The 23,781-nt window shown below is 32.7% G+C and overlaps 1 protein-coding gene across 1 annotated transcript in view; it reads left to right on the plus strand.

The window, feature by feature from the left end:
* LOC138715341 (cytochrome P450 4C1-like) overlaps positions 1-23,781 on the plus strand; it is a 100,678-nt gene that overhangs the window by 46,450 nt on the left and 30,447 nt on the right. The window contains exons 5-6 of the mRNA XM_069848156.1: positions 6,622-6,807; positions 14,946-15,015. Of these exons, the coding sequence (XP_069704257.1) occupies positions 6,622-6,807; positions 14,946-15,015 (256 nt within the window). The remainder of the gene's footprint in view (positions 1-6,621; positions 6,808-14,945; positions 15,016-23,781) is intronic.

A 23,781-nucleotide genomic window follows, 5' to 3' on the forward strand; every position in this document is an offset into this window, starting at 1 on the left:
ACTTCATAATGTAGTAACAAAGCGGAATGTTGGACAGAAAGCTGCTAATAACATGGAGGTTTTTGGGGACGATTAAATCGTATTTACTATTTTAACCGATCTGTTAAGACGACATGTAACTCTGGTGACATATCTTTACTGGCAAGATGTTCTGGGTGAATAATGCAATGAGTTGTGTTCATAAAGGAAAATAAGCTTTAATTCGTACGCCAACACCAGAATATTGGCCAATCATTGCTACTGCCCCGTCTGTGCACAAACCAACACAATACTTCCATTCTAACCCTTCTGTACTAAAGTAGGTATTCAAAACATTGCAAATGCCCTCTGCAGTAGTATCGGCAAGTTCAAGACAACACAGCATTTCTTCCACAATAGATGCAGTTTTATGGTTTATAAATCCAACATAGACCATTAAAATAGAACGACCAACGATATCGGTGGTTCATCTACCTGTATAACAAACCACGGTGATAGTTTAATACAATTAGCTGAGACTTAGTATCGTCTGCTATCATACTCGTATTAACACGTATAGCGATGGTGTCATGAGATAATGTGAGAACTTTAACTTTCTTCCCCTGTGACTCTCCTCCAAACAACTCATTTACAACTTGCAGTAAATATGGCTTAACAAGTGTTCACCTATTCTAAACGGCTCCTTATTTTTAGCAATTTCGTGAGCTACTAAGAATGAAGACTTTATAAAAGCAGCATCAGTTGATAGAGATCTTTTCATTAGCGTTTTTTTTATCATTGAAGGGCTTTCGTTTTCTTTCAAAATAATCAGGTAGCTTATTAATAAGATTAGGATTAACACTTTCCGGATATCGTTTTAGTTTCTCTGGTTTCAGAGCTTCATTAGATAACTTCAAATTACACATGACACATACTGGGAAATGTATGCAATAAGTACTTCCATAACTGAAACCAAATTAATATTTGAATCCATGTACTTGTGTGTTTTTTCTTCAAACTTCTTCTCTTAATGCAATCTTCTGTTCGCGTGGTAGTCATGTCAGCAGTAGAAGATGTACCATCGTCTGTTGCTACAGCATCCATATTATCTTGAAGACACTGGTTTTCTTCAGAAACACTTTGATAAACTTCACTGATTGATTTATTATTTCCACATACCTCTGCCTTCTTATTAATACTTTCAAGTTTGAAATATTTGTACAGATTAATTTTTTAATCCATTTTAATTGGGTTGCACAACAACGCAATGATTCTGGCAGACTGAAAGACATGTGGGGTTTATACGGGAAAATAATTACAATTTGTCTCAACAATGAACAATAAATGGATCGTTTCTCATTCAAACTCCTGTCCCATTTATACAATATTTCACTGCAAATTTCCCATTGTTGCAGTTTTTTTTCCAGTCCAGATTTCATTTTTGTTGCTCTGAGTACCGGTAATAGAAATTAAAGATACGCAATAAACAGAAATTATTATGATCCCTTTTATTTTATGTTGTTAATATAACTAATATGTAATATAAGTATATTTGAAGTGTGAAATTCACACCTTGAAATTTTTATGAAAGCTTCTTAAAATTGTTCACGGCCCTCCTTTTACTGTAATGAGAACCCCAAGCGGGCCGCGGTTGAGAATCGCTGTTCTACAACATTAAATTGAATATACAGCATCAAGTATGTATGTGTGAATATAATATAGGCCTATTTTTACATCGACTGATTCTCTCTTATGAGTGCGTGATTTGTTGTGTCCGTCGTCGAAAATCATATATGTGGGAAATTCACAGTGATGGTAAAACCAAGTTTTTTTTTTGTGGTTCTTGTTCTCTTTATGTTTCTCATCGTGTTCCTTTGTTACCTTTGTCATGGCGACTCTTATCTTAGTTGTCGTGGTCGTGATCCATGTCGTGATTCTTATAGTGGTCCTCATTGTTGTCCTTGTCGTGGTCCTTGTTGTCTCTGTCGTGAACCTTATTTAAAATAATATTGTTTTCCCGACTTAGCAAATTACTTTTGTGTCACATGGTAGTAAATGTACCCTTCATCCCAAGATCTTAAAATGCAGTAGGCCTACGGCACAGATTTACTCAGAAACTTGTACATTGAGCGCCATTAAAATAAAATTTGAAGTGTTTAAAAGCCTTCTCGAGAAGTAGAAGTGAGAGCTCTCACTCTCACATCTCAGCGCTCTCACTCACACGTTTCAATTCCCGGGACGTCTTCCTAAATGGTTCGTACTTATAGGCCTACTCAAGATTTGTCTTCTCACTTTGCAGACTTAGGACGGACTAAGAAATTTTAATTTACATTTTCTTTTCCATTAAATTGTAATTTGTGAAGCATTGTTTTAAAAGGAAGTAACATTAAAAAAAAGTATAAAGTTTTGTATATATGAAAAAAAAATGTTGGTTATCTGTAGAATATAATGATGAATTATTTTGTAATTCCTGTCGCCAACATGAATTATAACATTTTTACTTCTTCGAAATCTTCCTTCCTATACGGAGCTTTCCTTACAAAATCACATTGGGTTATTTTTTAATATTTCTCATAATTGTACCCACTTCGCAATGTGAGAGTATTTTGTCAATCAATTTTCGGCTTTTCTTGTCCATTATTCCAATACGGCAGCTGCGAATTTTGATGTAGGCTTGCATTTGCAAATTCATAAGAGTGTTTGTAAATAATAACATATTCGGATAGCTATGGTAGAAGGGAGAATTTAACCTGCTATAAGGAATCAGTTGCGTCTGTGATTTCTCGAAGGCCACCAAGCTATAGAGACTCCATGTTGATGGTGAGAACTTGGCATCAGGTGAAATGTAGGTATCGAAAACGTAATCACAAAATTCAGTCATCTTGTTTCCTCCAGATTTCTCAGCCAAATATAAATACAGAACTCATGTTTATAAATTTATATTTTATAAATTATTAAAGATACAAAGTGATCAAATAAAATAAATTTTATCTCAATCTTCATCACAAATAAACGTAAATAATATATTAAATGACATCTCTATAACTAACTTTCAAATGGATTTTACAGAACCCGGAGGTTCATTGTCGACTTCACTTAAGCCCGCCATCGGTCCTTATCCTGAGCAAGATTCCATCATTTCTCACCTCCCTCAAATCCTTTTTAACATTATCCTCCCATCTACGTTTCAGGTTTCTCAACTAACACTCTATAAGCATTTCTAAATTCACCCATACGTGCTACATGCTCTGCCCATCTCAAACGTCTGGATTTAATATTCCCAATTATGGTAGGGACGAATACAATGCATTATGTAACTTTCTCAATTCTCCTATAACTTCACCCTCTTAGCCCCAAATATTTTCCTTATTCTCGAACATCCTTAATCTCTGTTTCTCTCTCAATGTGAGAGCCTAAGTTTCACAACCATATTACAGAACAACCGGTAATACAACGGTTTTATAAATTCTAACTCTCAGTTTCTTGAAAGCAAACTAGATGACCGGTTTAACGAAAGTCCTGATTAACGGAAATAACCTAAAAGAACAGTAACAATTGTATTAAAACTCCGTTTATAGCAACAAAATACGTTTATGATGGTGTACTTCAAGGGCATGCCCTAAGTACACTATACAGTACAGTATTTTCTAAGTAACTTAGGTTATTTTAAGAGGCTGTATCACCATCTTGGGTTATTTAGCGTCTGAATGAGATTAAGGTGATAATGCCGGTGAAATGAGTCCGGAGTCCAGCACCGAAAGTTTCCAAGCATTTGCTCAATTGGGTTGAGGGAAAACCCCGCAAAAAACCTCAACCAGATAAATTGCCCGACCGGGATTCGAACCCGGGTCACCTGGTTTCGCGGCCAGATGTGCTAACCGTTACTCCACAGGTATGGACTACACTGCAGAAAAATGTAAAGCAATACATATAATGCAGTACATAGGTGATACCCATAATTATTATGATGAATTTCTTATTTTTAATATTCTAGTTGTAATATTGTATTTCCATAGTTCTAATTTATAAAAGTAAGTTTTACAACAAGGTTCTTCAATTTTTACAAACTCGTTTTTTTTAACCTGTCCGGGTTAAGCGAAGTCCGACTTATCGGGGACCGGATTAACGAGGTTTTACTGTAGCAGGCATTCCCATATATATTCTGCATTTAATTTCCTCTCGAGTGTCATATATATTTGTTACTGCTGACGCAAGGTTTTGAATTTTTCCACATCTCGATAGGATAAAATTACAATTTTTATATTTTCATTTCGTACTATGTTCTGGTCGCGAGACATAATCATATACTTTGTCTTTTCGGGATTTACTTCAAATTCGATTCCTTACATACTTCAAGTAAAATTCCTGTGTTTTCCTGTAATAGTTTGTGGATTTTCTCTTAAAATATTCACGTCATCCACTTAAACAAGCAACTGATGTAACCCGTTCAATTCCAAACCCTTTCTGTAATCCTGGATTTTCTAGAGCAGTGGTCGTCAGCACTCGCTGAAATGTGCAACGGGTACGCGGTTCCGTCCCATGTACACCGTCGTGCAGCAGGGAGAGATAGAGAGCATACCCGCTAGCAGCTACGGCTGCGCTGCGTTTTCAGCGGATAAAAGATGCTAGCCCTAGCGTGCTCTGTCTGACGACCCCTGTTCTAGAGCAAAGCTAAAATGTAAAGGTGACAGTACATCTCCTTGCTTTAGCCCGCAGTGAATTGGAAAAGCATCAGACAGAAATTGGCCTATATGGACTCTGCCGTATGTTTCGCTGAGATACATTTTAATTAATCGAACTAGCTTCTTGGGAATACCAAATTCAATGAGAATATTATATAAAGCTTCTCTCTTAATCGAGTGATATGTATTTTTGAAATCTATGAATAACTGATATACTCTGCCCTTATACTTCAATTTTTTCCTCCAATATATGTCGAATACAAAAAATTTGATCAATAGTCGATCAATTACGCCTAAAACTACACTGATAATCCCCAATAATTTCATTTACATGCAGAGTTAATCTTCTCAAAAGAATATTCGACAAAATTTTGTAAGACGTCAATAAAAGTGATATTCTTGGAAAGTTACCACACTTAGTCTTTTCTCCCTTCTTAAAAATAGGTGCAATAAAATTACGGACTACTTCCATTGCTCTGGTACAATTTCCTTTTCCCAGATTGCAAGTACAAGATTATAAATTTCACTAGATAATGCGTTTTCACCCTCTTGTATTAATTCTGCTGGAATTTGATCGATACCTGCAGACTTGGGCCTTTTCAGCTTTCCAATCGCAATTTCGACTTAACACAGAAAGTAAAATATATATTCTCTTTTTGACTTCCAGAGTCTCGGACATAAATAGGCACATCATATAACCAAAAAAAATTGTTTCTCTTTACAAGCTAAATATTCATGACATTAATATTTTGTGACCTTTCCTTTGTTATGAATAATTGCCATAAGTCCTTTCTGCATTGAATTCACTAAAGTTTCTGTTATTTTTGCCCCTGTTTCATGCCACTCTTTAAGAAGTAACTCCTTCAATTTTTTCTTGCTGGTTATATGATGTCTACACACTCTTCTGCCTAATTTACGCCATAGGTGTTCTATTGGATTAATGTATGGTCTTTGTGGTATCGTGCCTCAAGGGTTATTTTATTTGCCGCAAATTACGTATTTCCATGACAAGCTGTTCAATGTCTTCTTCTTCCTCAAGGTAAGATGGCAACGCCAAAATTAATTACAGTTATCTTAATTTTTCTTTAGAGAAAGATCGTCCATGTGTTTTATATTTCCTAATAATTTACGACAATATTTATAAGCTACGATTAATCTAAATATTTATAATAATAACAGACAAAAATAATATTCATAAAAATATGTCATTTTCTAGTTGGACAGAGTAGGCTATTAATCATTATTATCCCATCAATTTTAAAGTAATAGTACTCAAAATAGTAAGCAATGCTGATACAAATAGCCTAAATGAAACAGCTGAATGTACACAAATTTTATAGGTTTCTATTTTAACATGTGTGCCATCCTAAGAATATGAGACAAATACACATCTAAATATCTTATACAGACATATGCATACAACAATGTATATATTGCAAATATATATTTACAATAAAACACTAGGGCTAAAGGAATTCCCAATTTATAATGGAAGAAATAATAATTATTCTCTCATCATTATATTACAATGATGTGCCGAAGTACTTATGGATTCTTCACTATTTTAAATCATTGATTTTCAAAGTTACTAAAAAAGTTAATGAAATCCTTATTTCGTTGATTTACGAAATGTTTAGAGTCTTTTCATTTCAAATAGTTTTTATCAATATTTGGAACAATGGATCTCGCCATGTTCAACCTCAAAGTGGTATCGTACTGCAGTCATATGTAAGACTCCACCCCTGACCACGTAACAGAGCTAACACCGCGCTCTCAGCTGCCGCTCACTAGCGTCTATATCGCTCACTTCTCTTATTTGCTCCGGTTGCCAAGTGAACTGGCGTTCAAGTTATCATACTCAGACCTTTCATCATGCACTTGAAGGTGTAGATTTTATGAGAGTAAATTCAGCAAGAGAACTTCAATTTTATCAGAATTAAGGACATTATTTTAACGTAAATATCTATCTTCATTGTTGCAGGTAATCATTGGCGCAAGCACCGGAAGTTGCTCACCCCGACCTTCCACTTCCGCATCCTCGAGCAGTTCGTTGAAGTTTTCAACCGCAACGGACGAATCCTGCTGGACAAGCTTCTCAATCGTGTAGATGGTCCGGAGTTCGATATCGCTTCTTATATAACGCTGTATGCTCTGGATAACGTCAGCGGTGAGTGACGAGATGTTGCCGAAAAATAAATTCTAGCAGACTATACTTCATTCCATAATATCTGACAAGAGAACTAAACATTGCCGGCAGAAGAGGAGAGAAGTATAATTGCTATTTAACCAATAGCAGACTTCAGATCGTCCAACTTCAAGTCAAGTGTGGAATGAGATCTCTTCTATTGGTTGAATAGCAATTGAGGGGCTCACTACCAGAGTGGACCAAGTCCACCAGTGATCAGTTTGTGCATTAATACAATTTCGGATGAAGAAAACTTAGATTTATTCATTGCCATAACAAACAAAGTCCATAACTCATTTGTTACTCCACAGAGGGCAGCATTTCCTATGGAAGGTGAAGGTTGCTACGCGTGAGCCAGGAACTTTAAGACTCAATATCTCAGAACTACTCCAGATGGGCTTGGTCCACTCTGGTTGTGAACCCCTCAATTATACTTCTCTCCTCCTATGCCGGCAATGTTTATATCTCCTGTCAGACATTATGGAACGAAGTATAGTTTAAAATTAAAAATACTTTATAGAGAGCAGCAGCTCAGTTATGTGATGGCTTCTCATAGTACGAACGGATTGACTTCTTGGTGTAATCTATGGGAATTTTAGGAAACAAGGTGGCTATGTTGTAGATTTTCTCTGAGTACTTGCACAACTTATTATTCTTACCTTATAGGAACACAAATGTAACGTTTGTACAGGGACATCATTTTATTTTTACTAACATTTTTAATATTAATCTGGCTATACCTTTAGAGAACCGGAAACACAGTTTGCTACTCCCTTCCACGACTGGAGTTCGATGATACTGGCGTAAAACATAAACAAATCACTTTACTAGGTATAGGAGGGAAGAAAACTAGTTCATCCATTTGCGTAAACTAGGAAATATCGCAATTTTGAGTTCGATAATTTTCATTAGTTTTTGTTTAATCAAATTACAGTACTGTATTAAGAATAAGTGTTTTTACTCGCGAACTGAGTTATCCATGCGAAGTATTCATTATGCAGTGTATGTTATACTGTCTACAGCACATTAGCATACAATATAGAGAAAGAAGTTAAATTTAAAAATAATCATAATATGAATATTTAAACACATTTTTGAAAATGGTGGCCGTTCATTTCGATACAGGCTTCAGTTCTTTTGTGCATATTATCGCACTATGGACTATTGCATCTAATTCCAATTGCCAGTTTCGTCCTTCGTACTAGTAACTCATGTTGAAATAATTCTGTACCTATTCTATAAAAGAGTACCTTACATACTGTAAATTCAATCTTCACTTCTGCCCGACCTGCACAGATAAAATTATTCAGACATGCTATCTACTGTCCGTCCAAGTGGTTATGCCGCAGGATCGTAGAAAGGGGGGAAATCACGTGACAGTTAATTATTTAACGAGGCTATTTTATTTAAGTTATTTTAAACAGTTGTATAATATTACGTAAACGTCCAATTCCTAACAGATATTTTCAGAAAAGAGCTAAGACAGCCCAGCTTTTACAGAGCGGCGCAGCAGAAGCAGGTGGGGGAAATCGACGTAGGCAAACGGACAGTACCTGTGCGATAGTATGATTCAATATTGAAAGTTCTTTCGTCACTGGAAAACGCAGACATATTTCTGGAACGTACTATACTCACTAACTCAGTGCTGTTTACTATATGCGGTCTTCATTCTGTGTGGAGGACAGCTGGAACTTCATTAGTAGAAGGGGTGGGAGTGAAGTACATTAAAAAACTCAGGTACAATAAAAATTGAAGTAAAAATAAAATGATGTCCCTGTAGAAGTATATCGCCGCGCCAGCCACAGTAACGACCGGCGAGTCTTTGGTATTTATAAGTCATTGTTTGTCGCTTGTGATTGTGGTTCTTTTAGTCCCACCGCTTCAATCATACTCTACAAAAAACGGTTGCCGCCAATGGCAATCCAGGATTGAATTTTGACGTGTACATATCAAGTCCACGTGGAGTAAGAACCAAGGTTGCCATTTTTAATAACAAATGTTCGTTCAGTTTAGTAAAGCATTTCAAGTGGAAGTTATAAGTTGGTGTTAATATTTAAGATATGGAGACCGTGGGAAGGCGATGATGAAGTTGAAAGTAATGTAAATGCGTGTGTTCCTTCAACTAGTAGAAGTAAGACAATTACAGGTAGAAAATGTATGGGGACATTGAATAAACAGTCTCAGAAAATAATTTGTAATGTGTATGCCTACGTCAAAAGTAATAAATTGGGCAAGGGACCGATTACAGAGACCGCAAAAGTTGTTGGATTAAGTAGGCAAGCCGTAAGCAGAGTTGTAGAAAGAGATCCTAAAACACCCAAAAAATGTAAAAATAAAAAACAGAAATTTGAAAAAGTTGATAATTTCACCTGCGATCTGATTCGTCAGACGGTGTATGATTTTTTAAAAAATGGACAGTTGCTAACAGTTAGTGAAATATTAATAGAAATTCAAAAAAGTGTGAATTCCCCTACAAAGAAACAACACTGAGAGAATTATTGAAAAAGTTAGGATTCAGGTTCCGAGTTCTTAACAAAAGACGCGTGATAATGGAGTCGTCGAGAATAGTAACATGGAGGTACAAATATTTGAACACACTTCGTTCTAAAAGATCGGCAGGCCATAAAATTATATTTTTGGACGAGACATGGTATGACACACATGATGTCCCCAAAAAAGGTTGGGATGATGGAAGGTTGCTCATGTGCCTTCAATGCCCCTGTATCTCGTGGGAAACGAATTATGGTTTTGCACACAGGTAGTAGTGAAGGCTGGGTTCCAAATTGTTTGTTCCTTTCAGCTAGAAATATAGATGACTCCAAAGCAGATTCACATGATGAAATGAATTCTGAAATTTTCGAGGACTGGTTTACAAACAAATTAATGAAAAATCTTCCAACAAGCCCTCCGTGTATAATTGTAACGGATAACGCTGCTTATCATTCCAGGCTACAGTTTAGACTACCAAATAGATCCACAAGAAAGGATGATATTATTAGCTTCATGGTACAACACATCATCCACTCCCCACTATATATGTATTGCTTGAACACATAAAAGAAGCTAATATCAGTAGAGAGTTTGTCATTGACAAAATTGTAAGAGATTTCGGCCATGAGGTTTTGCGGTTGCCCCCATATCACTGTAATTTAAATGCTATTGAACTTATTTGGGCGCGCTTAAAACATGAAGTTCGAAAACGAAATGTGATTCCATCACGTAGTGACAGTGTATGCAGAACTATACGAGAATGCGTTGAACTAATAAATTAGGAATTGTGGACGTGTGTTAACAGGACAAGAGAAATAGAACGCCAATATATTGTTCGCGATTCTGAAAAGACAGAGACTCGTTCATTATAAGCGTAGGTGACAGTGACAGTGAAGGAAGCAGTTCAGATGAGAGCTAGGATGTCAGGTAATTAATAACTGTAATTTACATATTTATTTAATTAACTAGCCGTACCCGTGCGCTCCGCTGCACCCATTGGAAATAAATATAAAGTAATTACATAATTAAAATAGGACATTTGATCCAGGGAACATTCGTGTTTGATAGAAGGATAAATCGTTTAATATGTTACTTAATTTAAATTGCATCCAAATAATTAAAATGCGATCATTTTGGTCCAGAGACACTCATTTGGTGCAATGACAATTCCTTTAACATGTTTCTTAATTTTTATTACATGCAACCATAGTTTAATGAAGATTGACATCATTTAGATTTAATGTGTATATTTTATTTTACTTGTTATAGGTTTCCATTGAATTATGGTAATAACTTAATTTTAACCCTTGTTTTCTACGTATTCAGTAAATGGCGCTTGGCCCACTATGGTTCTGAACCCTTCAAATAACTTAAATTATATTATATAATATTACATATTATATTATATTATATTATATTATATTATATTATATTATATTATATTATATTATATTGTATTATATTATATCAGAAGTTACTGTAATAACATTATAGCATTATGTCTATCTAGAGAAACTACACTTTCCAATGGTGAAATGATAATTAATTATACAAATAGGTTAATTTAGTTTCCGATATTACTTCATACAAACACAGAAACATTCTCTGTAGGCTATCTTTCATAGCTTTCGATTGTTGCTGTCCAAGGCCCCTTATAGACGAAGTCATTTGTTTTTTAATTCATTACACGGCCTTAGATGGCAGTTATTTTAATTTTAAAACTCATTTATCTCATTAAATATCAGTCCTATCAAAATTTTGCAAGGAATAAAACTTATCGAAAATCATTTTTAAAGAAACTTTTGTAATGTAACATTTTTCACAAAAATCAATAATAAGCAAGATATTTCGATTTATTTAATTCAGGCCCCCTTATAACCCCCCTTTTAAATAATGTATTTTGAATGCCATATAGCCTAATATCTAAGCTACAACTAACTTAATTTATATTCCAATTTTCATCGAAATCCGTTCAGCCATTATCGCGTGAAAAGGTAACAAACATCCAGACAGACAGACATACATACAAACAAAATTTTCAAAAAAGCGATTTTCGGTTTCAGGGTGGTTAATTATATATGTTAGGACCAATTATTTTTGGAAAATCGAAAATTACCAGAAAAATTTCGGCTACAGATTTATTATTAGTATAGATGTAGTTAGATAGCATGGAAGTATTATTATTATTATTATTATTATTATTATTATTATTATTATTATTATTATTATTATTAGTTATAAAGTAGTCGAGTTTCTCGTTTGTACGCCCTGCAGTTTGAAAAAGACGCGACAACATCGCTTTAGAACAGTATGCAATCGACAGGTTTGTTATTGTTGTTAACCTTTTCTTTGATCTGCCGGTCGTTACTGTGGCTGGCGCGGCGATAATACGAGTATGCTAAATCAGTTATAACTAGTTCAGACCATTCTGTTCGTGTTTTCTTCTTTAGTAAAAAGGTGCATTTAATTAAACAGGCTAAATTATAAACAGATCATTATAATAGATTCTGTAGTGTTTCCTGTCCGGATATATGATGTTGAAACAGTTGTTATATTCAATGGTTTTATGAATCACGTTCAGGGATGACCAAAAGTAAAATACAAATGGAGTAAAAATTAGTATTTTACCGTGGAGTTCACTAGAGGTTTTCATTTCTAATGTCTAAGTTATCCGAGTCATTTTACATTGTGCGAAGTGCACGAAATGAATTCCCTACGGTTATCATTTGCCCATATTTGTTCCCTGTGTTTCTCAAAGTAATATTTATCTAATGTTAATTTTCATTTTTTTACGTAAACAATTGGGACAACACAGCCAACCTGGGTGGCGCAAGTAGTAAAGGCACAGGTTGTGGGTTCGAGTCCCGCTTTGGGCATAGGTGTGATGTTCGTATTAGTTTAAGAAAAAAAAAACAGAAAAAAGGAAAACAAAGAAAAACCTTTGAGGAAACGGCCTCTGACGGTAAAATTAAATTTAAAAAAGAACACAAAAAATAATCTTTGTACACAATCCATGCTATATTGACATTGGTTTGGGATGTTTTATTAAAGAATATATTCAATATTAATTTAGAAACGTGTGAAATGAATTATCCTTGCACCAGAAACGGATGTTCTCTGAACCAAAAGATAGTATTTCAATTATTTTGATATAGTGGCAATTAAAAAAACATGTTAAAGGAATTATTCTTGCACCAAATGTATGCTCCCTGGGTCAAAATGATCATATTTTAATTATAATTTCAAATAAGAAACATCTGAAACGTTTTTTTTCTTTATATCAAATCGAATGCTCCATGGACAAAATTATTTCATTTTAGTTATTTAATTATTTGTTTTAATTATTTAGTTGTGTATTGTTAATTATTGTAATACCTATTGTTAATTGTTTTTATTGATAACATTAGACCATAAATAACCGAGTAAATAAGGAGTCGCGCTCAGAAGGATGGAGGTAGGGCCCACAAGCTACACGTGCTTAAGATGTTGCTTTGCTAATTATCCAATATGGAGTGTTGTGCACTATACAGAACTCTTATCTATTAAGTATAACTTCTTATTGATTACATCCTGTCTCTGGTGTGGTTTGTTATAATTTTCAGGTTATTTTTAATTATTTAAGTACGTTTTTCCATTTTGTGGTGGGGAAGAATATTAAGTTTCACCTTATTCTGTAGTGCACGTTGGACAATAATAATAATAATAATAATAATAATAATAATAATAATAATAATAATAATAATAATAATAATAAATAATGTGTCCCATTTTGCAGGTTCTACATATTATGTATATCACACTGCGCCTTGCTCTACAGAGAATCATAGCAGATAGCATCCAGGCTCTGGTCTAGACGAAGAGAAACTAGCATCGAACACTTTGAGCAACTTGCCGATACCAAAGTTCGAACTTGCCAGGGTCGAGAAAGAGAAAACAGCGCTTAACGTTCTCAGAGGATTAACAAACAACGACAGTGTATTACTACTAGACAGCGTAGTTGATAGTACGCAGTAATAGCACAGTCTAGCATATACAGTCATGAAGCTCAATATGTAGTAAATATGCATCCATAGATAGTTGCTAGGATCGTTAATATCGTCTCATTACAGACAATGCGAAATATTACCGACACAGTGTTCCTAGCACCCTCACAACTAAAGCTTCGTGACTGTATATACTAGAACTAGACTGTGGTAATAGTATATTAGCATTCCATTACAATACAAATGTTGATTATGCTCATTCGAATGATATTCAAATAGATAAGAAGGATAAAATATGCAATAAATTCAATAGAAACTATGAGCTAATGAACCAAACGGATTATGTTGCACTGCCGGAAAAGATTTTCCGAGGTTCAAGAGCCACCACAACCAATAAAAAAGTTACTTATCGGAGTACAACCGTTGTCAACACACTTTTTAACTAATATAGTAAGACAGTACAGCACCTTATTCCAAATGGAATCCTTTTAGTGCATAAGAAATACACGAAGACAATTTCATGCCAACATTTAAAGTTCAAAGAGAGACATCATTATTTTAATTGGAAGCCCTCTTCCAGCTCTCCGTTCTTACAACCTATATTTTGTTCCAGACGCTGGCCAATTGTCTGTTAGATCTAATAGACTACAGTACCAAGCTTAAAAGTAGAATTGGTTGGACAACTTCAGAAAGTATTGCATGACAATAACAGTTACATTCATAATTTTAAATACACTTCTGAAAACAATTCTCGAGCAAATTATTTACTTATAGTACGATAATTTTTCGCTAAGTAATAACAAAGTTATATTTGAAAATATACTATATTGAAGTCATTGTTATTTATTTGTAACAGCACGGCGCACTGGTATGGCTATCATCAATAAAAATCCATTCCTCTCATATTCATGAGTAGGATTAGGAGTCTGTTCTGTATATTTTTATCGATATTTATTGGTATCCTTTTCCATTGAACTGATAAGAAAGTGTTGTGTTTGGTTATCTTTCAGTAGTAAATTCATTCGTTTTCAAATCTGCAGCATAAAAACTATTTTGTGTTATTGTACTTTTGCCAGCACAGTAATATTATACAGTCCACACCTGTGGAGTAACGGTCAGGGCGTCTGGCTGCGAAACCAGGTGGCCCGGGTTCGAATCCCGGTTGGGGTAAGTTACCTGGTTGAGGTTTTTTCCGGGGTTTTCCCTCAACCCAATACGAGCAAATGCTGGGTAACTTTCGGTGCTGGACCCCGGACTCATTTCACCGGCATTATCACCTTCATACCATTCAGACGCTAAATAACCTAGATGTTGATACAGCGTCGTAAAATAACCCAATAATATATATATATATATATATATATATATATATATATATATATATATATATATATACACACAGACACACAAACTTAACGGGTCCCTTTTAGTTTCGCTCATAATTTCCTTTGACATTCCATCCAGTTTAATTTTTGCAAACTAAATTTTGTGAAAATACTTTAGTGTTGGGATATAATTTTGATTACTATATGTAGTATTAAATTAACAAAACAATTATATATTAAATTTAACAATTTTCATAACTGTTTGTTTTGAAATTTCTGTTACAAGAACATCAACACTATAACTCAAATGTATTGCTTACAGAAACAGCAATGGGCGTTGCAGTCGATGCACAGAAGAACAGTGACTCGGCGTATGTCCGCGCAGTGCGCAGGTACGTGCTTAGTAGCGGCGTTACCACTTTTGCAACTGCACGGAGTAGAGGCAAAGTAGAGGCTGAGATGCACATACGCTGTTGCCGTGGCAATAGAAGGTTGCAACTTCTCTTGCGCATGTCTCGTTTCCATGTGTTCGCATAACCTATAGCAGAATTTGAACCCAATTCGAAAAGCAGTGTCAATACTTGATGGTATGGCTGTTCCTATCGCAGCTGTTTTCATTATTGTAACTGATTAATAGACCTGGGATTTTAGGGCACTAACAATGTATGTTTAGGCATCTAAAATAATCTTGTAAAATAATACAATAGGCACTTAAAATAGTATAATACATTCCTCCATACTCTTCCTAATTCACTGTTCCCAAACGTCTTTTCCCACACTTAATTTTTCCCAACTCGTATTTTTCCCATTACATTTTTACCAATATCCATCTCTCCCTAACCAGATATTCTTTTTTATTGGTGGTAACTATTAGTTGCAAGTTTCTTCTTTACTACTCGATTCGTTTCTTCTATTGTATTCTTTTTTATTGATGGTAATTATTAGTTACAAGTTTCTTCTTTATTACTCGATTCGTTTCTTCTATTGTATTCTTTATTATTGATGGTAACTATTAGTTACAAGTTTCTTCTTTATTACTCTGTTTCTTTCTTCTACTGTATTCTTTTTTTATTAATGGCAACTATTAGTTACACGTTTCTTCTTTATTACTCGATTCCTTTCTTTTATTGTATTCTTTTTTATTGATGGCAACTATTAGTTACAAGATTCTTCTTTATTACTCGAACCCTTTCTTTTATTGTATTCTTTTTTATTGATGACAACTATTAGTTACAAGTTTCTTCTTTATTACTCGGTTCCTTTCTTCTATTGTATTCTTTTTATTGATGACAGCTATCAGTTACAAGTTTCTTCTTTATTACTCGGTTCCTTTCTTCTATTGTATTCTTTGTTATTGATGCTAACTATTAGTTACAAGTTTCTTCTTTATTACACGATTCCTTTCTTCTATTGTATTCTTTGTTATTGATGCTAACTATTAGTTACAAGTTTCTTCTTTATTACTCGATTCCTTTCTTCTATTGTATTCTTTGTTATTGATGGTAACTATTAGTTACAAGTTTCTTCTGTATTACTCGATTCCTTTCTTCTATTGTATTCTTTTTTATTGATGGCAGCTATCAGTTACAAGTTTCTTCTTTATTACTCGGTTCCTTTCTTCTATTGTATTCTTTTTTATTGATGGTGACTATTAGTTACAAGTTTATTCTTTATTACTCGGTTACTTTCTTCTATTGTATTCTTTTTTATTGATGGTGACTATTAATTACAAGTTTATACTTTATTACGATTCCTTTCTTCTATTGTATTCTTTTTTATTGATGGTAACTATTAGTTACAAGTTTCTTCTGTATTACTCGATTCCTTTCTTCTATTGTTTTCTTTTTTATTGATGGTAACTATTAGTTACAAGTTTCTTCTGTATTACTCGATTCCTTTCTTCTATTGTATTCTTTTTTATTGATGGTGACTATTGTTACAAGTTTCTTCTTTATTATTCGGTTCCTTTCTTCTATTGTATTCTTTGTTATTGATGCTAACTATTAGTTACAAGTTTCTTCTTTATTACTCGATTCCTTTCTTCTATTGTATTCTTTATTATTGATGGTAACTATTAGTTACAAGTTTCTTCTGTATTACTCGATTCCTTTCTTCTATTGTATTCTTTGTTATTGATGCTAACTATTAGTTACAAGTTTCTTCTTTATTACTCGGTTCCTTTCTTCTATTGTATTCTTTGTTATTGATGCTAACTATTAGTTACAAGTTTCTTCTTTATTACTCGATTCCTTTCTTCTATTGTATTCTTTGTTATTAATGGTAACTATTAGTTACAAGTTTCTTCTGTATTACTCGATTCCTTTCTTCTATTGTATTCTTTTTTATTGATGGCAGCTATCAGTTACAAGTTTCTTCTTTATTACTCGGTTCCTTTCTTCTATTGTATTCTTTTTTATTGATGGTGACTATTAGTTACAAGTTTCTTCTTTATTACTCGATTCCTTTCTTCTATTGTATTCTTTTTTATTGATGGCAGCTATCAGTTACAAGTTTCTTCTTTATTACTCGGTTCCTTTCTTCTATTGTATTCTTTTTTATTGATGGTGACTATTAGTTACAAGTTTCTTCTTTATTACTCGATTCCTTTCTTCTATTGTATTCTTTTTTATTGATGGTAACTATTAGTTACAAGTTTCTTCTTTATTACTCGATTCCTTTCTTCTATTGTATTCTTTTTTATTGATGGTAACTATTAGTTACAAGTTTCTTCTTTATTACTCGGTTCCTTTCTTCTATTGTATTCTTTTTTATTGATGGCAGCTATCAGTTACAAGTTTCTTCTTTATTACTCGGTTCCTTTCTTCTATTGTATTCTTTTTTATTGATGGCAGCTATCAGTTACAAGTTTCTTCTTTATTACTCGATTCCTTTCTTCTATTGTATTCTTTTTTATTGATGGCAGCTATCAGTTACAAGTTTCTTCTTTATTACTCGGTTCCTTTCTTCTATTGTATTCTTTTTTATTGATGGCAGCTATCAGTTACAAGTTTCTACTTTATTACTCGGTTCCTTTCTTCTATTGTATTCTTTGTTATTGATGCTAACTATTAGTTACAAGTTTCTTCTTTATTACTCGATTCCTTTCTTCTATTGTATTCTTTGTTATTGATGCTAACTATTAGTTACAAGTTTCTTCTTTATTACTCGGTTCCTTTCTTCTATTGTATTCTTTGTTATTGATGGTAACTATTAGTTACAAGTTTCTTCTTTATTACTCGGTTCCTTTCTTCTATTGTATTCTTTTTTATTGATGGTAACTATTAGTTACAAGTTTCTTCTTTATTACTCGGTTCCTTTCTTCTATTGTATTCTTTGTTATTGATGGTAACTACTAGTTACAAGTTTCTTCTTTATTACTCGATTCCTTTCTTCTATTGTATTCTTTTTTATTGATGGTAACCATTAGTTACAAGTTTCTTCTTTATTACTCGATTCCTTTCTTCTATTGTATTCTTTTTTATTGATGGTAACTATTAGTTACAAGTTTCTTCTTTATTACTCGGTTCCTTTCTTCTATTGTATCCTTTTTTATTGATGGTAACTATTAGTTACAAGTTTCTTCTTTATTACTCGATTCCTTTCTTCTATTGTATTCTTTTTTATTGATGGCAGCTATCAGTTACAAGTTTCTTCTTTATTACTCGATTCCTTTCTTCTATTGTATTCTTTTTTATTGATGCTAACTATTAGTTACAAGTTTCTTCTTTATTACTCGATTCCTTTCTTCTATTGTATTCTTTGTTATTGATGGTAACTATTAGTTACAAGTTTCTTCTTTATTACTCGGTTCCTTTGTTCTATTGTATTCTTTTTTATTGATGGTAACTATTAGTTACAAGTTTCTTCTTTATTACTCGGTTCCTTTCTTCTATTGTATTCTTTTTTATTGATGCTAACTATTAGTTACAAGTTTCTTCTTTATTACTCGATTCCTTTCTTCTATTGTATTCTTTGTTATTGATGCTAACTATTAGTTACAAGTTTCTTCTTTATTACTCGATTCCTTTCTTCTATTGTATTCTTTTTTATTGATGGCAGCTATCAGTTACAAGTTTCTACTTTATTACTCGGTTCCTTTCTTCTATTGTATTCTTTGTTATTGATGCTAACTATTAGTTACAAGTTTCTTCTTTATTACTCGATTCCTTTCTTCTATTGTATTCTTTGTTATTGATGCTAACTATTAGTTACAAGTTTCTTCTTTATTACTCGATTCCTTTCTTCTATTGTATTCTTTTTTATTGATGGTGACTATTAATTACAAGTTTCTTCTTTATTACTCGATTCCTTTCTTCTATTGTGTTCTTTGTTATTGATGGCAGCTATCAGTTACAAGTTTCTTCTTTATTACTCGGTTCCTTTCTTCTATTGTATTCTTTTTTATTGATGGTGACTATTAGTTACAAGTTTCTTCTTTATTACTCGGTTCCTTTCTTCTATTGTATTCTTTTTTATTGATGACAACTATTAGTTACAAGTTTCTTCTTTATTACCCGATTCCTTTCTTCTATTGTATTCTTTTTTATTGATGGTGACTATTAATTACAAGTTTCTTCTTTATTACTCGATTCCTTTCTTCTATTGTATTCTTTTTTATTGATGGTGACTATTGTTACAAGTTTCTTCTTTATTACTCGATTCCTTTCTTCTATTGTATTCTTTTTTATTGATGGTGACTATTAGTTACAAGTTTCTTCTTTATTACTCGATTCCTTTCTTCTATTGTATTCTTTGTTATTGATGCTAACTATTAGTTACAAGTTTCTTCTTTATTACTCGATTCCTTTCTTCTATTGTATTCTTTGTTATTGATGGCAGCTATCAGTTACAAGTTTCTTCTTTATTATTCGGTTCCTTTCTTCTATTGTATTCTTTTTTATTGATGGTGACTATTAGTTACAAGTTTCTTCTTTATTACTCTATTCCTTTCTTCTATTGTATTCTTTCTTATTGATGCTAACTATTAGTTACAAGTTTCTTCTTTATTACTCGATTCCTTTCTTCTATTGTATTTTTTTTTATTGATGGCAACTATCAGTTACAAGTTTCTTCTTTATTACTCGGTTCCTTTCTTCTACTGTATTCTTTTTTATTGATGGCAACTATCAGTTACAAGTTTCTTCTTTATTACTCGGTTCCTTTCTTCTATTGTATTCTTTTTTATTGATGGCAACTATCAGTTACAAGTTTCTTCTTTATTACTCGGTTCCTTTCTTCTATTGTATTCTTTTTTATTGATGGCAACTATCAGTTACAAGTTTCTTCTTTATTACTCGGTTCCTTTCTTCTATTGTATTCTTTTTTATTGATGGCAACTATCAGTTACAAGTTTCTTCTTTATTACTCGGTTCCTTTCTTCTATTGTATTCTTTGTTATTGATGCTATTAGCTACAAGTTTCTTCTTTATTACTCGATTCCTTTCTTCTATTGTATTCTTTGTTATTGATGCTAACTATTAGTTACAAGTTTCTTCTTTACTACTCAATTCCTTTCTTCTATTGTATTCTTTTTTATTGATGGCAGCTATCAGTTACAAGTTTCTTCTTTATTACTCGGTTCCTTTCTTCTATTGTATTCTTTGTTATTGATGCTAACTATTAGTTACAAGTTTCTTCTTTATTACTCGATTCCTTTCTTCTATTGTATTCTTTGTTATTGATGCTAACTATTAGTTACAAGTTTCTTCTTTATTACTCGATTCCTTTCTTCTATTGTATTCTTTTTTATTGATGGCAGCTATCAGTTACAAGTTTCTTCTTTATTACTCGGTTCCTTTCTTCTATTGTATTCTTTGTTATTGATGCTAACTATTAGTTACAAGTTTCTTCTTTATTACTCGGTTCCTTTCTTCTATTGTATTCTTTGTTATTGATGCTAACTATTAGTTACAAGTTTCTTCTTTATTACTCGATTCCTTTCTTCTATTGTATTCTTTGTTATTGATGCTAACTATTAGTTACAAGTTTCTTCTTTATTACTCGGTTCCTTTCTTCTATTGTATTCTTTGTTATTGATGCTAACCATTAGTTACAAGTTTCTTCTTTATTACTCGATTCCTTTCTTCTATTGTATTCTTTGTTATTGATGCTAACTATTAGTTACAAGTTTCTTCTTTATTACTCGATTCCTTTCTTCTATTGTATTCTTTGTTATTGATGCTAACTATTAGTTACAAGTTTCTTCTTTATTACTCGGTTCCTTTCTTCTATTGTATTCTTTTTTATTGATGGTGACTATTAGTTACAAGTTTCTTCTTTATTACTCGGTTCCTTTCTTCTATTGTATTCTTTTTTATTGATGACAACTATTAGTTACAAGTTTCTTCTTTATTACTCGGTTCCTTTCTTCTATTGTATTCTTTTTTATTGATGACAACTATTAGTTACAAGTTTCTTCTTTATTACTCGATTCCTTTCTTCTATTGTATTCTTTTTTATTGATGGTGACTATTAATTACAAGTTTCTTCTTTATTACTCGATTCCTTTCTTCTATTGTATTCTTTTTTATTGATGGTGACTATTGTTACAAGTTTCTTCTTTATTACTCGATTCCTTTCTTCTATTGTGTTCTTTTTTATTGATGGTGACTATTAGTTACGTATTCTTTTTTATTGATGGTGTCTATTAATTACAAGTTTCTTCTTTATTACTCGATCCCTTTCTTCTATTGTATTCTTTTTTATTGATGGTGACTATTGTTACAAGTTTCTTCTTTATTACTCGATTCCTTTCTTCTATTGTGTTCTTTTTTATTGATGGTGACTATTAGTTACAAGTTTCTTCTTTATTACTCGATTCCTTTCTTCTATTGTATTCTTTGTTATTGATGCTAACTATTAGTTACCAGTTTCTTCTTTATTACTCGATTCCTTTCTTCTATTGTATTCTTTGTTATTGATGGCAGCTATCAGTTACAAGTTTCTTCTTTATTACTCGGTTCCTTTCTTCTATTGTATTCTTTTTTATTGATGGTGACTATTAGTTACAAGTTTCTTCTTTATTACTCTATTCCTTTCTTCTATTGTATTTTTTGTTATTGATGCTAACTATTAGTTACAAGTTTCTTCTTTATTACTCGATTCCTTTCTTCTATTGTATTCTTTTTTATTGATGGCAGCTATCAGTTACAAGTTTCTTCTTTATTACTCGGTTCCTTTCTTCTATTGTATTCTTTTTTATTGATGGTGACTATTAGTTACAAGTTTCTTCTTTATTACTCGGTTCCTTTCTTCTATTGTATTCTTTTTTATTGATGACAACTATTAGTTACAAGTTTCTTCTTTATTACTCGGTTCCTTTCTTCTATTGTATTCTTTTTTATTGATGACATCTATTAGTTACAAGTTTCTTCTTTATTACTCGGTTCCTTTCTTCTATTGTATTCTTTTTTATTGATGGCAACTATTAGTTACAAGTTTCTTCTTTATTACTCGATTCCTTTCTTCTATTGTATTCTTTTTTATTGATGGTGACTATTAGTTACAAGTTTCTTCTTTATTACTCGATTCCTTTCTTCTATTGTATTCTTTTTTATTGATGGTGACTATTAGTTAGAAGTTTCTTCTTTATTACTCGATTCCTTTCTTTTATTGTATTCTTTGTTATTGATGCTAACTATTAGTTACAAGTTTCTTCTTTATTACTCGATTCCTTTCTTCTATTGTATTCTTTTTTATTGATGGCAGCTATCAGTTACAAGTTTCTTCTTTATTACTCGGTTCCTTTCTTCTATTGTATTCTTTTTTATTGATGGTGACTATTAGTTACAAGTTTCTTCTTTATTACTCGGTTCCTTTCTTCTATTGTATTCTTTTTTATTGATGACAACTATTAGTTACACGTTTCTTCTTTATTACTCGATTCCTTTCTTCTATTGTATTCTTTTTTATTGATGGCAACTATTAGTTACAAGTTTCTTCTTTATTACTCGGTTCCTTTCTTCTATTGTATTCTTTTTTATTGATGGCAACTATTAGTTACAAGTTTCTTCTTTATTACTCGGTTCCTTTCTTCTATTGTATTCTTTTTTATTGATGGTGACTATTAATTACAAGTTTCTTCTTTATTACTCGATTCCTTTCTTCTATTGTATTCTTTTTTATTGATGGCAACTATTAGTTACAAGTTTCTTCTTTATTACTCGGTTCCTTTCTTCTATTGTATTCTTTTTTATTGATGGTGACTATTGTTACAAGTTTCTTCTTTATTACCCGATTCCTTTCTTCTACTGTATTCTTCTTTATTGATGGTAACTATAGTTACATGTTTTATTTCCGATTTAAAAATGGATGGACCTAATTTCTTGTGTTATCGAGAGGTGGTAAGAAATTACTACTACATGGTTTCATATATCACAGAAGGGATACAAAGAACGAAAAAGGTTACTGGTCTGTACTCACAAAAATGAATGCAGGGGCACTGTGATCACTCAAGGTAAAGAAAATTCTATCAATGTTTTGAAGGAAGGTAATCATGTCAACACGCTAAACCAGGAGAGTTTACAACCAGAGTCAACTGTCAGCAATTTGAAGAGAAAGGCAGCTGCTTATTCAGAGATCCCATCAGCACAAATTCTTCGTACAGAATTATCAAGAGTGCCATCGGTTGTTCTTTTAGTCAACTTCCAGAAATAGAGAACTTAAAAGAAGCTTTGCGACGTGAACGTAGGAGAGGACAACCACGGAATCCTACTTCCATTGTAGATCTGTACGAATAACTATCAATGTAAGAGAATTATCAATAAGGACAGTTTTCTTATTTTTGATTTATTGGAGGAACACGAAGAAGATCTGCAATTGGGAGACGATCGAATAATTGTTTTCGGAACAAGACAGAATTTGGAACTTTTATATAGATCGAAATTTGATTTGTTAATGGCACCTTCAAAGCTTCTCCACTTATTTTTTCGCAAATATTTACGATAATTGGAATCGTAAAGAGGCAGGGGCAACAACTTACACAATACCTTGAGATATCCCTCCCATTTATATTCTCTCTATTGACCGGAAAAAAGAGAACTTATATACGGCAGTCTTCACGGCAGTGAAATAAGAGGCAAGGTGAAGAGGATTACTACAGTATATGCAGTCTACGAGAATAATGGTCGATTTTGAAGTTGCAATCATCAATGCAGTTC

This window comes from Periplaneta americana, chromosome 15, assembly GCF_040183065.1.
Source record: "Periplaneta americana isolate PAMFEO1 chromosome 15, P.americana_PAMFEO1_priV1, whole genome shotgun sequence".
Classification (NCBI taxonomy): Eukaryota; Metazoa; Arthropoda; class Insecta; order Blattodea; family Blattidae; genus Periplaneta; species Periplaneta americana.